The sequence below is a fragment of the Hemitrygon akajei genome, chromosome 21, assembly GCF_048418815.1.
Source record: "Hemitrygon akajei chromosome 21, sHemAka1.3, whole genome shotgun sequence".
NCBI classification, from domain to species: domain Eukaryota; kingdom Metazoa; phylum Chordata; class Chondrichthyes; order Myliobatiformes; family Dasyatidae; genus Hemitrygon; species Hemitrygon akajei.
Genome location: NC_133144.1, coordinates 66009282 through 66027296, shown reverse-complemented (window position 1 = coordinate 66027296; position 18015 = coordinate 66009282). Strand labels below are relative to the sequence as shown.

At 44.1% G+C, this 18015-nt stretch overlaps 1 protein-coding gene across 1 annotated transcript in view; it reads right to left on the bottom strand.

Moving 5' to 3' along the window:
- Window positions 1–18015, bottom strand: part of ndst2a (N-deacetylase/N-sulfotransferase (heparan glucosaminyl) 2a) — a 487958-nt gene that overhangs the window by 93324 nt on the left and 376619 nt on the right. The window contains exon 6 of the mRNA XM_073025637.1: window positions 2793–4145. Coding sequence (XP_072881738.1) covers window positions 2793–3776 — 984 coding nt within the window. The 5' untranslated portion in view covers window positions 3777–4145. The remainder of the gene's footprint in view (window positions 1–2792; window positions 4146–18015) is intronic.

Here is an 18015-nt window from a genome sequence, read left to right as displayed (position 1 = left end):
AAAGTTAATTTTATTATCAAAGTACATCCATATCACCATATACAACCCTAAAATTCAATTTCTTGTCTGCACAACAAATCAAAAGAATAGTAACTATAACAGAATCAATGAAGGTGCAGAAGACAACATACTATTCAAATGCAAACATAAATAAATAGTAATAAATAATGAAAACATGTAATACCAAGGTAAAAAGTCCTTGAATTGAGGTCTTTGGTTGTGGGAACATCTCAATGGATGAGTAGACCAAAGTGTAGACCAAAATCCTGATGGTTATGTGTGTGGCATCCGTCAGTCTCCAGAGACCATGGATCTACGCCTGGAGTTTCCAGGGTGCAGGCCTGGGCAGGGTTGTATGGGAGACCGGCAGTTGCCCAAGGTGCAGGCCTTCCCCTCTCCATGCCACCGATGTTGTCCAAGGGAAGGGCACTAGGACCCATGCAGCTTGGCACCGGTGACGTCGCAGAGCAATGTGTTGTTAAGTGTCTTGCTCAAGGACACAAACACGCTGCCTCAGCTGAACCAGTGACCTTCAGGTTACTAGTCTGATGCCTTGCCCACTAGGCCACGCGCCAACACAAATTGTGATTGTGATATAACACTGATGGTTATACAGAAGATCAAACAGTAGAGCACAGGAACAGGCCATTCAGCCCACAATGCTGTGCCAAGCCAGCTAAAAAGCAAATCAAAACCATCCAAACACTAACTCCACCTACCTGCACCATGTACATATCACTCCATCTTCCTTACATCCACGTACATCCTTTAAAAGCCTCTAATGTATTTGCCTCTACCACCATACCAGGCAGCACATTCCAGGCATCTACCACTCAGTTTTTAAAAAAACTTGCGTCTCACATCCCACTTGAACATACCCCCTCTCATGTTCAATGCAGAGACAGTAACTGTTGCTGAACCTGGTGGTGTGAGTCCTGAGGCTCTTGTAACCAACTATCTGATGGCAGCAGCAAGAACATGGCCTGGGTGGTGAGGATCTCTGATGATGGATGCTGCTTTCCTACGACAGCATTCCATGCAGATGTGCTTCATGGTTGGGAGGGTTTTACCCACGATTGACTCGGCCGAATCTACGACCTTTTAGAGGATTTTCCATTCAAAGGCATTGATGTTCCCATACCAGGCTGCGACACAAACACCAACGTCTTTGAGTGGAATCTCAAGTCACTCCTTCCCTTTGCTAGCCTGCAGGTCATCACTGGGCAAGGTGTAGCACCTGCTTAGCAACTCCCGCCCCACCACAATCAGGGTCAAGTGAAGAATGGGGGTAGGTGGTGGATGGTTATATGAGCAGCTGGTGCATATCACAAGTCCTGGTTATGCAACCACTGGTGCCAGACAATCTCTGAGTATTGATAATGGCTGGGGTTACCCGTCCTGTAAAGACACTGCCCAGAAGGCAATGGCAAACCACTTTTGTAGAAAAAAAATTACCAACAATCATGGTCATGGAAACACCATGAATGCCAACATCATACGACACTGCACCGAATGACAGCAATAGGGTCAGAGTCATACAGCGCAGAAACAGGCCTTTCTGCCCATCTTCTCCATGCCAACCAAGGTTCACATTAGCAAAGATTCAACCTGCATTTTGGAAGTAGCCTCTGACTCGTATGTTTTGGTCTTGCCATTCTTTGGAGAAATATTGGAAAGGTATTTTTGATATTATTTCAACTGTTTTGAATATTGATTTACATCCTCATCCTATTACTGCAATTTTTGGCTTACCCTTGGTGGAGAATAGTCATCTATCCTCTTCAGCTCGTCTGATGATTGCATTTGTTACATTAATGGCAAGAAGATCCATGTTATTGGGTTGGAAAGATTAATCCTCCTACTACATTCCAATGGTTTTCCCACACTATATATCTTGTTTAAATTTAGAAAAAAATCATTAGTGTCATTTTTGACCCTTTGGTTAAATTCAAAGAAATCTGGAGACCATTTATTCAACATTTTCATAAGATGTCACTTGACCTTTTCCGAATCCTTCTTATTATCCTTAAATATTTGGATTGAGGAGCGGAGTTATTGACATTATTGACTATATCTGTTGTAATATAATAGTCCAGCTTTGTTTAGTTTAGGTTTGCTTAGTTTAGGTTTTCTTTGATTTCTAATTTGTTTTTTTTTTTGGCATTTTTTTCCCATCATGTTAACCACATCAAGAGTTTGGGAGGCTTAATACACTTGTGTTATCTATAGCTTATACTTGTATATACTGTTTATTAACTGTGTATTACCAACCTCTCTGTATTACTGTTGTTATGCCTATGAAAATTAATAAAATTTATTTTGTTTTTCTTTGTTTTCCCTTGTTCTACCTCGATGCACCATTGTACAGAATTGATTTATATGAACAATAAGCAAGGCAGGTTTCTCACTGCTCCTCAGTATGTGAGATTAAGGGTTTAGCTTTATTTGTCACGAGTACATCGAAACATCCAAGTATGTCATTTGCACCAACAGCCACAGTCTAAGGATGTGCTCAGAAGAGTTTGAAAGTGCCTCTGGTATCAACATAGCATTGTGATGATTTGCTAACCCTGACCAGCCCACAGGTGTTTGAACTGTGGGAGGAAACTGGAGCACCCAGAGGAAACCCACACAGTCACAGGGAGAATGTACAAACTCCTTACAGACTGTGGCAGAATTGAACATGGGTCATTGGTGCTTAAAGCATAATGCTAGCCACTATATTACTGCGTCAATAATTAACCAATTTTCCATGATAATGAACTCGACGTGACTTGGGTTGGATTGCTTACCTCAACATCCAGCACTTTCATCCTGGTGCCTTCCTTCCCCACAAAGATGTCATCAATGTCCACCAATAGGTAGCGATCCAGGGACAGACACAGTCGTTTGCCGGTGAGGTAGGCGATCGCGTCGACGAAAATCAGCTTGTGTAACCAGAAGTTCAGGGTGTTCCCGAAGAAGACCCTTTGGATACCGTCGTGCAAACCCAAGTCCTGGACCACCGTGGCGTGCAGTGCCTTGTGGCTGTTCAGATGGGGGATGTGCTCCGCTGACTTCGTACTGGCCAGCAGCACTGGCTCGTAGGTGCTGTGGTTGGACTGAAAGATAGTCCAGTCGTCACCTGGCAACGGGCCTTGCTCCACCTGGTTAGCTCGAGTGACATAAAGCAGGGGTGCGTTGGGGTTGACGTGGTAATCCTTCAGGCCAAGGTTTGAGTGCAGGTAAAGAGGAAACCCTTTGAGCTGCGCGCTTAGCAAGCTGTTCTCGTTGGCTTTGAAGAAAGCAATAATTCCCACACCATACTCTATGCAGTACTTGTCCAGCAACTCTCTATTCCAGGCATCCAGATTCACATACTTCAGAATATTTTCATACACTATGAGGGCAAAACGTCCCCTATTTTTCTCTGTTAGTGTCGGCACATCCCCTTTCCCCGGGGCTATCTCTGTCCTGTATTTAAAGCGGCTCGATTCCAAAATAGTCACAATCTCTTGTATCAGCTGAGAATAAATACTTTCGGCAAAGATCAGAACCACGGGGTCAGTCCTGGACGTGTCCAGTGGGGGCAGGTAACGCCGTGGAGGGTGAGACATTCTGTGTTGACTGTTGCAATCGCTGATGGGCAGAGGCAAAGCCTCCTTGATCTTGGGGCTGTTGGTGACATAGTAGGCCAGGAAGCACATGGAGACCAAGCTGAATACCATGAGCATCACGATCAGCCGGTGCAGCTCAAGTTGCCGGAAATTCCGCACAAACTTCCAAAACTTAACCATGGTGAGCAAGGGGCTGTCCCAGGCTCGCTGACGGGAAGGGTGTCCGAGAGAGATTGGTGAAAAGGAGGGGATGACCAGCAGCAGCGACAAGCAGTAAGCCACTCCTCACGAGCTGCCATTTATTCTACGTGACCATGGCAAAACAATCCCATCCCTCTCTGTCCACCATCAACAACCGCCCCCAAGCTCCACCCTTCTGTGCTCAAAATCTCACAGGCACCAGACTGGGTGTCACAGCAACAGGCCGGTGCTGGCCATGTTGAAAAAATGCCCCCTTCCCCTGTCGCCTTGTCCACACAGATGACCACTCAAATTCCTGGCCAGATGAGATCATCAGCTGGTTGCTCCAAAAAAAAGGGCTTCAGGAATCTGCAACACACAAAGAAAAACACTGATAAATACCCAATGCAAGAGTTTAAAGTCACATAAACAAGCAAGAGAGGGTGTAATGAGGAGAGGGTTGGTGATGTGGGGTGGAGGGGGGGGCTCCTGTACCTCCTCCCTGATGGTAGCAATGTGAAAAGGGCCAGGGAAAATCCTAGGTGGTGAGGGTCCTTAGGTATCAATGTCACCATCATTAAGGACCTTCACCATCCAGGAAATTTGTTTTACAGCAGCAGTACAGTGCACCACATTCAAAATTATTCCAAGTTACAATGAGAAATACTTCACAAAGTGCAAAAATAGAACAAAATAGTGAGGTAGTTCTCACGGACCATTTAGAAATCAGAGGGAAAGAACCCGGTCCTAAAACGATGAGTGTGTGCTACCAAGCACTGATCGAGTCATCACCGTTAACACGGCTCACCACCTACCAGTCTGGGTGCCGAGCGATCCCAGTGCCAACGCATGGAATGAAGAACAAATCTGGCCACTTGCAGGCACTGCCGGTCCCTGACCTGTGGAAAGCTCCCAGGGGTGATAAAATTGCAGGGAACCAGACAGAAGGGTTCTGGGTTTAAAGATGATCACCTGTTCTATTCCACCATCTGAATCTCAACTGCACAAGGCACCAAGTCCTCGAGTGAGGCTCAATCCTGCAACTCCTCTGGCTTCACTCGCACCGGTAACACTGCAAATACTTCTCCCAAGCTGTCAGGTTGATCAACACCTCCACCCAACAACACGCCCCACTATATACACATCACCTAGTGTCACTTTACGTATGTAGTCAGTCTATGTACTTTGTTTTATAGGATGGCTTTTATATTGAGATTCATGTATTTTTGTTATTTTTAAGTGGGTTCTTTATGCTTATTGTGTTTTTTAATGCTGCACTGCAACCAGAGTAACAATCATTTCATTCTCTTTTACACTTGAGTACAGAAGAATAACTATAAACTATCTTTAATCTTGAACAGTGCTAATCTGCTGCTGCGAAATTGGCCCTTCAGAAACTTTGCACTGATGACTGTATTTTCACAAACATCGAACATTACAGTACAGGCCCTTCAGCCCACAACATTGTGCTGACCCTTTAACCCACTCCAAGATCAATCTAACCTTCCCTCCCACATAGCCTCCATTTTTCTATCATCCACGTGCTTATGAGAATCTCATAAATGTCCCTAAATAACAATCTCTATCTTTTGAACTACTCAAACAAGTTATTCCAAGAGTAATTAGGCTGCTGTAAATTCCAGCAACGCAAAAGCCACAGAGCTTTTTATGTGGCTGCTTCATTGGCTGCGAAGCAATTAGTGTGACCTGCTATGCGGAATGCAGATGTGTGAGGACTCACCTTCCTCTCCTTTCTCGTGCAGTTATTTGAAGTTTTTTTCATTCACTGAAAGGTCATATTTCTAAAGCACCTTTCACTAATTCTATTAACTCCTACGCTGCCATGCCAAACACATTGCTCATCCTCATTCATACTCATTCTACAGGAGTTCCGCCCAAAAACACTATGTTCTGCACAGACCTATTTTACAAAAATGACATCCACCCCCACATGTCACTTGGCGCCCCTGCACATCTGCAGGCTCCTACATGCATCAGTGCACACAGTGCTGAGGGCAGCTGGAACGTAGATCGCAGGAAATGCAATGCAGGCACCTGGCTGCTTTCCACTGTACTCAGATGGAGTGGCATTCAGCAGTCATGGAACATCCCTCATTCCCCAAGAGCAACAGAGCTGATGGAGCTGCTGCCCCACAGCCCCAACAACCTGGTTTAGACCCGGCCTCTGGTGCTGTCTGTGCACATTCTCAGAATCATATTTATAGTCAAATGCATGAAATTTGTTTTGTTTCAACAAATTCCCTTTTAACTGTGAGGGTTTCACAGGAACTCCAGCTTTTTCCCCCATTTCCCAAAGACTTGTGGATCAGCAGGTTAACCAGTTGATGAAAGCTTCACCTAGTGTGCGTCCAAGTGAGAGAATCTGGGGAAGATGTTGTGTATGTGTAATTTATATTAAATGGCATTTATGTTAACTGGCATTTGCCACAATTTAAATTTCCTGTCGTGGAGAAGTTCAGAACCAGAGGACTCAGCCTCAGAATAGAGGGGCGCCCTTTTAAAACAGAGACGAGGAGGAATTTCTTTAGCCAGACTGGTGAATCGATGGAATTCATTGCTACCGGCAGCTCTGGAGGCCAAGTCATTGGCAGAGATTCATAGATTCTTGATTAGTCAGGGTGTGAATGGTTACAGGGAGGAGGCAGGAGATTGGGACCGGGGGGAAAATGGATCAGCCATGATGAAATGGCAGAGTTGACCTGATGGGCCAAATGGCCTAATTCAGGCGTCCTGATGAAAGGTCTCAGCCCGAAACATCAACTGTACTCTTTTCCATAGCTGCTGCCTGGCCTGCTGAATTCCTCCAGGATTTTGCATGTGCTGCTTGAATTTCCACCATCTGCAGATTTTCTCCAGCTTGTAATTGTTGAATGTTGGTGTTTTTTGTCCGCCAACGTACCACAGCAAATGTAATTGTAAATGGTGGATAAAGCTGATCGCTAATCTAAGTTTGTCGTGTTTGTAAAGTACTGTGTTGCTGCATAAAGGCTAATTTTCATAGCATTGACTCCCTGCGTATGTGCGTCCACAACAATGAACTTGAACTGAATGACAATGAGTGAAAAATAAACTGGAGTCACGTGGAATGTGTGGAGAGTGAAATGGAATTGCCATAAATGGGTGCTTAGTGGTTACCATGGATTTGGTGAGCTTCAGTGCTGTTTGATCCCAAGACTGTGTCAGTCCCATTTCAAAGCAAACCGGTAATCATACTAAACATCAAACAACATACTTGCTTTTCTAAAGTACATCCATTGGGACATTGCTGAGCAATTCTGGTTATGTACGGAATGTAGCAATCATTTTCAACATACCACAATCCCAAAATCAGCAGGTCAGAGGGACCTCAGTAATCCAGAGCAGAAAGCTGCTATTCGGTCGACCAAGTCTCACTTCAACCAACCCAGTCACCTGCTCTTTCTCGTTCTGCTCCCTGCTGAGGTGTGTTTGAAGGCTTTGGGTCTATACTCAGTGAAGTTTAGAGTAATCGGGGAGGGGGGGAGGGAGAAGAGAAAGTGAGAAGAGGAACTCATTAAAACCTACCAAATATTGAAAGACCTAGATATAATGGATGTGGAGGGGATAATTCCTATAGCAGGGGACTCTAGGGCCAGAGGGCACACCCTCAGAATAGAAGGGCCTCCTTTCAGAACAAAGATGAAGAGGAACCTCTTTAGCCAGAGGGTGGTGAATCTGTAGAATTCATTGGCACAGACAGCTGTGGAAGCCAAGTTATGAGTATATTTAAAGCAGACGTTGATATCTTCTTGATTGGTAACAATGTCAAAGGTTAAGGGATGAAGGCAGGAGAATGGGTTGAGAGGGATAACAAATCAGCCATGAGCAGACTCAATGGGCTGAATGGCTATTCGACACATCTTATGAATCAGGAGACCCACTTTCTCAGTATTCCTTCCCAAATTTTTTTTAAAATAACAGTTCTTTTTCTAAAAAAAAGTTGAAATTAATATTGGGCTGCAGTAGAATATAGACAGTGAACATTCAACTGCAAAAGAATATTATTTAACACAGCAGAATGCACATTTGCAAATGGTTATGCAATGGCATGAAATAGCCAATGTAAACAAAAGTTATTTACTCAGCAACTTTCCCCTGGGCAGGTTTTCTTGTTTAACATGCAAGTTATTTGAAACCATTGTAAAGACTGTGGCGTGGGGACTGGATGACAATGGTATGGCCTTGCGTCCCAATCTCCCACACCGGACAAAATGCTGGCCTGCTTTCCTTTGCTCACTAAGAATGTTGGCCAAGACACCACTCCAGTCTCAGTTCTTCCAACAGTGCTGTAGGGTCTTTAGCAACCAGTTTGACAAACAGCTGTGACCACAGTACGACCTCCAATCCCAGAAGTAGAGATAACTATCAGTAAACACAATGAATGATACCTCTGGTCTACCAGGGCATGAGCACAACACTGAGGGGCACAGACTTCCAAGGAAAGATACCCCTGCAACATCTTAGGGAAAAAAAGGTGGACATATTCACAGATGAAGGGCAAAATCAGTAATAGCATGCAGACACTCAACACCTGAATCGTTCCATAGGTTTCTCAGAAAGAACCAAATGAGTTACCTGATTTTGTTCTTTCACCCTGGTTAGACCACGCCCAGAATACTGTGTTCAGTTCCAGTTGCCTCATTATGGGAAGGATGTGGAAGCTTGACAGAGGGTGCAGAGGAGATTTACAAGGATGCTGTCTGGATTGAAGAGACTGTCTCATTCTTCTAAACTCCAGCAAGTATGTGCCTGGAGCCAAACACTTCTCATACATTAACCTTTTTCATTCCTGGGATCATTTGCGAACCTCCTCTGGAACCTCTCCAATGCAGTACATCTTTTCTCAGACAAGGGGCTGGTCATTGCTCACAATATTCCAAGTGCAATCTGACCAGTGCTTTACAAAGACTCAACATTACATCCTTGCTCTTATATTCTAGTCCTCTTGAAATGAATGCTAGCATTGCATTTGCCTTCCTCACCACTGATTCAACCTGCAAGTTAACCTTGAGGGAATCCTGCACAAGGACTCCCAATTCCCTTTGCATCCCTGATGTCCGGATTTTCTCCCCATTTAGAAAATACTCCATGTTTTTATTCCTTCTACCAAATTGCATGACTATGCACTTCCCTACACTATATTCCATCTGCCACTTCTTTGCCCATTCTCTTTGGAGCAAAAGGAGATGAGAAGCAACTTGACAGAAGTGTGCAAGATCAGAAGCATAGGTACAGTGGATAGCTAAGCCTTTATCCCAGGGTGGAAATGGTTAATACAAGGGGGCATTGTTTTAAGGTCACTGTACTGGGGGGGGGGGGGGGGGATTCAGAAAGAGGCTTTTTACACAGAGACTGGTGGGTGCATGAAAAAAAAAACCATAAAACATAGGAGTAGAACTAGGCCATTTTGCCATTTCATCATGGCTGATCCAATTTTCCCCCTCATCCCTTCATATCCTAAGCAATGAAGAACCTATCAACCTCTGCCTTAAATATACAAAGATTTGGCCTCCAAGTCTGCCTGTGGCAACAAATTCCACAGATTCAGCACTCTCTGGCTAAAGAAATTCCTCATCTCCATTCTACAAAGACACCCCCTCTATTCTGAGGCTGTGTCCTCTGGTCTTAGACTCTTCCACTGTTCAGTAAGCTTCAATGAGATCACCACTCATGCTTCTGAATTCCAGTGAATACAGAAGTGAAACGCTCATCATATGACAAGCCATTCAATCCTGGAATCATTTTCTCTGTCAGGGTGGTGACAGAGGCAGCTACATGAGAGGATATTTAAGAAAATCTTAAGATAGGCACATGGATGAAAGAAATATGGATGTTTATATGAGAGGGAAGGATTGGATTGATCTTAGAGTCGGTTAAGAGGTCAGCACAACATCATGGGCTGAAGGACCTATACTGCACAGTAGTGTTCTACGTTCACTCAGCTGAAAATATTTTGTGGAAAAAAGCATTTGCTTGTACTCATAAATCATTTTAAAGTATCAACAAGTGATAAACTGCACTCTGCAGCAGCCAGCTTGCTTCCTTTGATGATGAGCTTTTTGGTGACAGTTTTGCTAGTGTTCAACATCCTCTCCAACCCTGAGAGTCAAAACACTCGGCTCCCAAACTAAGCAGCCCGAGATCTGCATCCTCCCCCCCCCCCCCCCCCATCAACTGTTTTAATAACGTCTGCCAGATTCTACTTGTGCTGCCAGTCAAGAAGCTCTCACTGTACACGATTCTTCCCGCTTTTAATTAAAAGCCAGGGACGTGCCACATGACCCTGTCATACCTTGAGGTCCAAGCATCTCTAGGTCAGAAGGATTGCTACCGGACTCATCCTGCAACAACTGAAAAACCTGCCAATGTCTCAGGTCTATCAAAATGTAACGGGCGGCACAGGCAAGGTGGCCAGAAGTAGAAAATTCTGCTGAATTTATGCCCTTTGCAGATATACCCGAAGTGCAATAATTGTTCAAGCCCACTGTCTGATCAGTATCAGATTTGTTATTCAAGATTCAGATTTATCAGGTGCACAAAACTGAGTGAAATGCGTCATTTGGGTTAACAACTAGCACAAAAGGAGGCAGCCTGCATAGCATGTCCACAATGCTCAGCCGAGCAACCAACAAAACAACAGAGAAACAAGCACCCACTCCTCCCTCCCACAAATGCACATATAGTCCTCCAACCACAGGACAGCCATTCTCAGAATTCGGGGAGGTCAGAGTCAACTCCCCCAGCTGACTTGCCAACCTATGCTGTGAAGTTTGTTGTTTTGTGGCAGCAGTGCAGTCCACGGCAAAAATCACTACAAGTTACGTAAATAACCAAATAAATATTACACAAAGCAAGCAAAATGTTCATGAACCGTTCAGAAATCTGATGGATCCAGCTGCAGAGGGAGGTACAGAGTTGATGGGGGGTTAAGGACGTGCTGACCTTCTTATTCCGGGGATTAAGTTCAAGATCTGCGAGGTAATGTTACAGCTCTATAAAACTCTGATCAAGTGCAAAGATTTATCAAAGTATGTATGCAGTATACAACGCTGAGATTCTTCTCCAGATAGCCACGAAACCATGGAAGTCAGTTCAGAGAGAAACAGCTGGAGGCTTCTTCCCCAGGGCAGAAATGGCTAATATGAGGGATTATATCAGTGATGTTCTGCAGGGATCTGTTCTGGGACCCCTCCTCTTTGTGATTTTGATAAATAACCTGGATGAGGAAGTGGAAGGGTGGGTTAGTAAATTTGCAGATGACATAAAAGTTGGGGGTGTTGTGGATAGTCTGGAGGGTTGACAGAGATTACAGGAGGACATTAATAGGATGCAGAACTGGGCTGAGCAGTGGCAGATGGAGTTCATCCCGGAAAAGTGTGAAGTGGTTTATTTTGGTAGGTCCAATTTGAAGACAGAATACTAATGGTAAAGTGTGGAGGATCAGCAAGATCTTGGGGTCCGTGTCCATAGGACGCTCAAAGCTGCTGCATAGGTTGACAGTGCTGTTAAGAAGGTGTATGATGTGTTGGCCTTCATCAACCGTGCGATGAAGTTCAAGAGTGGTGAAGTAATGTTATAGCTATACAAGACCTTGGTCAGACCTCACTTGAAGTACTGTGTTCAGTTCTGGTCACCTCACTACAGGAAGGATGTAGAGTGCAGTGGAGATTTACAAGGATGTTGCCTGGATTGGAGGGCGTACCTTATAAGAATAAGTTGAGTGAACTTGGCCTTTTCTCCTTGGAGCGACAGAGGTGACCTGACAGAGGTGTTTAAGATCATGAGAAGCATTGTTTATGTGGATAGCCAGAAGCTTTTTCCCCAGGGCTGAAATGGTTAACACAAGGGGGCATAGCTTTAAGGTGCTTGGAAGTAGGTACAGGAGGGATATTAGGGCTAAGCTTTTCATACAGAGTGGTGAACGCATGGAATGCACTGCCAGCAATGGTGGTACAGGCGGATGCAGTAGGGTCTTTCAACAGATTCTCAGATAGGTACATGGAGCTTAGGAAAATAGTGGGCTATGCGCTAGGGAAATTCTAGGCAGTTTCTAGAGTAGTTTACATGGTCGGCACAACATTGTGGGCCGAAGGGCCTGTAATGTGCTGTAGATTTATACATTCCATGTTCAATGATACCTTGGTCACAGAGGCAAGTTATATGGAGGGTCTAAGAAAATGTAAATGTAAGCTGTGGGAGGGAATTAGAGGCTGGACAACTGAAGGGAGAGGCTGAGCGAAAAACCAGAAACAGAAATCTGAGGAATATAGAGCCAGAGGAAATTACAAAGGGTCGAGACCCTAGTAAGAGTCTCATATTTGCCTCGGGTGATAGTCCTGTATGCCTTTGCTTCCGGCAACATCAAATGTAAAAGCTTCACCTGACCTCAGAAGGGAGTAGCTATCAAGGGGTGATGAAAATGAGAAATCAAAGCTGAGAATTAGTTCAGTGTTATCGAACTGTATGCTTTCAAACTTCAAAGGAAAGCCCTGTGACAAACCGCGGGAAAACTAATTAACTTTCAATTCGTCCAAAGCCAATTAAGGCACTAAAGATACCACAATCAATATGCAGCAGGTTGAATTCTCTCTCACTTTAATGATCTATTACCACTTACTTTTTTGATCAACTACACTGCCAGCACCATTTTATTTTCTCCAAAACATATTTCTCCCACACCCCCCAAAGCAGGGAAAACAGTCAACTTAACGAAAGTTAAAGTTATGGAATGTTCTTCCTCAACAAGTGAAATCTGCTCAGCTCAAATAAGGAAATTTCAGAAACATTATTAGTGTTGTGTGCACAAACCTCTGCTGCTTACAGATATGTTTGTTTTATTCAGAGATACAGCACTGTAGAGGAGTGGCACAGGTTCAATTCCCACCGCTGCCTGTACGGAGTTTGTACATTCTCCCCAAGACTGCATGGGTTTCTTCCTGATGCTCCGGTTTCCTCCCACTGTCCAAAGATGCACCAGTTGGTGGGTTAATTGGTCATTGTACATTGTCCTGTGATTGAGCTAGGATTAAATTGGGGATTGCTGGGCAGCACAGTTCGAAGGACCAGTAGAGCCTATTCCGTGCTGTTTCTCAATAAATAAAGAACAGGCCCTTACAGCCCGATGGGCCTGTGCTACCCAACTGAATACAGTCCACAGGTTATTTGCAAGTTTACACAGAAAGCCAGTTGCAGGCACCTCAGTCCAATCAATTGATTTACTCCATGAAGCAATAGCTTTGCTAATTAAAATACCTATGCTCCTGCCCATTCAGATTTCAAGTTTAGCGGAACTTTCCAAACACTGGTTTCTTTTTACTAACTTGGACGCTGTACAGAAGTTGTTATAAACTAGATTAGCTTTGCCACATGTACATCAAAACATACAGTAAAACACACCATTTTGTGTTAACAACCAGCACTGCCTGGGGATGTGCTGGGGGGCAGCTTGTAAGAGTCACCACACTTCAGGTGCCATGTAGCATGCCCGTGACTTACTAAGCCTAACCTGTAAGACTTTGGACAGTAGGAGGAAACCAGAGCAACTGGAGGAAACCCACATAGTCACAGGAAAAATTTACAAACCTTTTATCTCAGAACTGAACCCAGGTCACTGGCACTGTAATAACTTATCTACTACACTGCCATGCCACTGATCACTACAGTCTGATGCTCCAGTGTAGCACTGTCACACTGCTGACGTGGTAAAGTGGGGCCACGCTTGCTCAGATGACTCTTTATTCCCCTTCAGATTCAGATTTTTGTCACATAATCAAGGCCAGGAAGGTTCTACAATGGGTAGTCAAAACTGTCCAACGCATCAATGGCACCAGCATACCCGCCATCAAGGACACATACACAGAAAGGTGCTAGAAAAGGGCCAGTAACATCATAAAAGTTCCCACCCGCCCTGACCATGGACTGTTTGTCCCACTCCCATCAGGGAGGAGCCTATGTAGCCAAGACCACCAGACTAGAAACAGTCACTTTCCCCAAGAGGCAAGGCTGATCAACACCTCCACCCACCAATTCCACCACTACTTTATTATCTCCTGTCAGTCAACCTTATGTACAGTTTAGCATTACTTTATGGACATAAAATCAATGTGTATAAACTATCTCATGCATTGATATTTATTGTGTGTTTATTACTATTATTATTGTGTTCTTATTCTAGTGGTTTTTGTGCTGCATTGGATCCAGAATAACAATTATTTTGTTGTCCTTAAACACGCGTACAGGAAATTTATTTTCTAAATAGGTAGAAAATTCAAAAATCTGAGAAGCAAAGGGAAGAAGAAGAGTCCTCATGCAGGATTCCCTAAAGATTCACTTGCAGGTTGAGTCTGTGATGAAGAAGGCAAATATAATGTTAACAACATTCATTTTGAGGGGACTGGAATATAAAAGCAAGGATTCAGTGCTGCGGATTTATAAGGCACTGGTGAGGCCTCACTTGGAGTACAGAGAGTGGCTTCGGGCCTCTTATCTCAGAAAGGATGTGCTGAGATTGGAAAGGGTTCAGAGGAGGTTCCAGAAAATGATTCCAGGAGTGAAAAGTTTATCATATAAGCAGTGTTTGATAGCTCTGTGCCTGTACCCGCTGAGATTCAGAACAATGAGGGATTGCACTGAAACCTATCAAATATTGAAAGTCCTAGAGTGGATGTGAAGAGGATGTTTCCCCATAAAATGGAGATGGAAGAATTTCTTTTGCCAGAGGGTAATAAGTCTGTGTTCATTACCAGAGACAGCTGTGGAGGCCAGGTCACTGGGTCTACTTAAAGCAGAAGTTAATAGGTTCTTGATTAATCAGGGCTTGAAAGGTTATGGGAAGGCGGCAGGAGGATGTTAGAGGAAAAGTGGATCAGCCATGATAAAATGGCACAGCAGACTTGATGGGCTGAATGGCCAAATTCTGCACCTATATTTTATGATCTTATGGAAATGTTAAACAAATTTGAATCTTGAACGTATATCGAAACATAATGAAATGAGTCATTTGTGTTAATAACCAACACACCCTAGGATGTGCTGAGGGAAGTCCGCAAGTGTTGTTGCACATTCTGGCACCAATATGGCATAGCATGCCCAGCAGAACAACACAGAACACAACAAGCATCAAAATTGGCCCCTTTCATCCCTCCAACTCGGAGTCTTCCAATTCCAGACCAGACCTTCACTCACCAAGGACATCTTCTATATCACTTTAGTAACATTCCTGAAAATATTCCTCTTATATGCTGAAGATGAACTCTTGATCTCTCATTCTACTTCATCATGAGGGTAGAAAAAGCCTGCTTGCATTTACCCTATCCCTCAATTATTTATAACTCTCTCATATCTCCCCTCAAATTTCTGTGTTTTAGGGAATAAAGTCCTTATCTAGTTAACTTTTCCCTATAATTTCCCAATTCCCAAGTACATCTTGATGTACTTATGTACAAAATAGTCTGTCTGGATGGGGAAAAAACATTTCACTGCATTTTGGAACAGACGGCAATAATAAACCAATTATTGATCTGTTGCAAAAGGTCCACCTCAGGAGCCCATGGGGTGCAGTGACAGACCAGGCACGGAGGGGCAAGTAACCTTGGTCAGAAGGGAAACACAAAGAGATCACTGAGGTAAACCAGGTCCTTACCTTGTCCGCCAAAGCCCTGTGACACAAGGACTTGGTGCAAACATCTGATCAAAAACAACACTGCAGCCCAAAACTGCCACACCCTCGGTCCCAGATTCTCAGCCTTCTTTTGAGAATTCTCCCGTCCTTCCCCCGTCCACAGAGCTGGCATTCAGAGTGTCAGGTCAGCCTCTCCCATCCTGAACCCCCACCACTCAGCTGCACCTGCAAACTATCCCGATAGCCAGCCCGAGTCCTTCGCCGCTCGGCTGAATCGACACAGTGTTCGGCGAAACAATAGGCTCATTCATTCTGAAGCCAAAGCACCAAAACAAGTCTTGTTTGTTAGAAAGGAGAACACATGAAATATCAAATTGCAGAGAGGCAATATGTTAGACAAGGCAGAGGCCCGAGGCAAACAAATCCTTAGTTACTGTACTGGGTTCTGTGTAAAACCCGGGGCAATCCACTGCAACCATAAATATCCAATTCTTTCAAAATTCTGCCCATTTTCGCTTCTTAATGCAAAGGTACAGGTGAAACAAGAATGTGAGATGGATAATTCACATTTCTGTAAGTATTTTTAAGTGGTTTGCAGTGTGTGCAGGCAAGTGAAGTGCAAAGGTCACAATGAGGTAGGACGAGAGATCAAGACCTCATCTTTAGCGTAGAAAAGGTTCAAAGTAACGTGCACAAAATGCTAGAGGAACTCGGGTCAGGCAGCATCAATGGCGAGGAATAAATGGTCAACGTTTCAGCCTGAGACCCTTCATCAGAACTGGAAAGGAAGGGGAAAGAAGGCAGAATAAGAAAGTAGGTGGAGGGAAAGGAGAACGGAAAGGTGGATGATAGGTGAAACCGGGGGAGGTGGGTGTGTGGGAGAGGGGGGACAAAGAAGAAGATGGAAGGAGATTTGGTGGAAGAGGCAAATGGCTGAAGAAGGAATCTGATGGGAGAGGAGAGTGGGCTTTGGGAGAAAGAGAAGGACGAGGGTACCAGCAGCAGGTGATGAGAAGGGGAGAGGGAAGCTAGAATGGGGAATGGAAAAAGACAGGAGGAAAAGTAGAAGTTGGAGAAATTAGGTTGGAGGCTACCTAGATAGACTGAGGGAAGCTAGAATGGGGAATGGAAAAGACAGGAGGGAAAGTAAAAGTTGGAGAAATTAGGTTGGAGGCTACCTAGATAGACTGAGCAGTGTTACGTGTTATGCTGTAAAAGAGCCCACGGACTGACATGTCAGAAAGTGGAATCACCAGGGAATCCTGCCCATTGTGGACCGAGCAAAGGTGCTTGTCAAAGTGGACCTCACCGGGACACCAGATACAGTAGATTCACCTCACCCAGAAGGACTGTTTGGGCCCTGAATGGTGGTTCGGGGAAGCAATCCCAGGTCTCAAAGGCTGAAGACATGCCCTCCAATGGAAGAGCAATTAAATTTAATTAGGGACATGAAGTTGAGGGTCTTGGAGGATTAGAATATAGACCAGTAGAGCCCCACAAAATGATTTGAAATGAATTTAGTCTCTTCTGTCGATACAATGTCCATATCCTCCAATTCTCTGCACATTCATATGCCTATTGAAGAGCCTCTATTGTATCTACCTCCACTACCACCCCAGGAATGCATTTCACACAACCACCGTTCTGGGTAAACAAAAACATGCCTCCTACATCACAAAGTTCAAAGTAACACATATATTCCATGTACTACCTCAGGATTCATTTCCTTGTAGATATTTATAGATTTTCCTTAAAAAAAAATCAATAAAAAGTCTCAAGTTTATTGTATACGTGCAATGTACACAAATGTAATGAAGATTACTTGTGACAGCATCACAGGCACACAGTATCATTCAAGCAGCATGCTCAATAAAAGCTAAACATAAAGTGGAAATCATGGAAATTTTAACCAAAGGCTTGGACAGCGAAGCTTTGAGGAGCATCTTAAGGTGTATGTTGGAATTCCCACTCTCGGCCTTAGCTGAGTATGGGACCTTTTGACCATCCTCACAACCACCTCCCGTTTACTGTGGTTTGTAAGGATATCACCTTCCCATTACCTGAAAGCTTGCACCCCTCTGGATTTCCACCTTGATAGATGACTGCATTGAGGATTGCATTGACAGAATTGTTACAGAGCCCGTACGGGTATCCTGAGCAAGAACAAACATCCCATCCACCATCCTGAACATAGAATGGTACAGACCATTCAGCCCACAATGTTATGCTGGCCTAATAACCTACTCTAAGATCAATCTAACCCACCCTTCCTTCCCACATAGCCCTCCATTTTTCTATTATCCAGTGTGTCTGTCTAAACATCTCTTACGTATTCCTAATGTATCTGCCTCTACCACCACCCCCAACAGTGCATTCCACATACCCACCACTCTCTTAAAAACCTACCTTTGACATCCCCTATACTTTCTCCCAATCACCTTTAAAATTATGCCCCCTCGTATTAGCCTTTTCCACCCTGAGAGGAAGTTTCTGGCCGTACACTCAATCTATGTCTTTTATCACGTTGTACAACTTTATCAAGTCATCTTTCATCCTTCTTTGGTCCAAATAGAAAGCCCT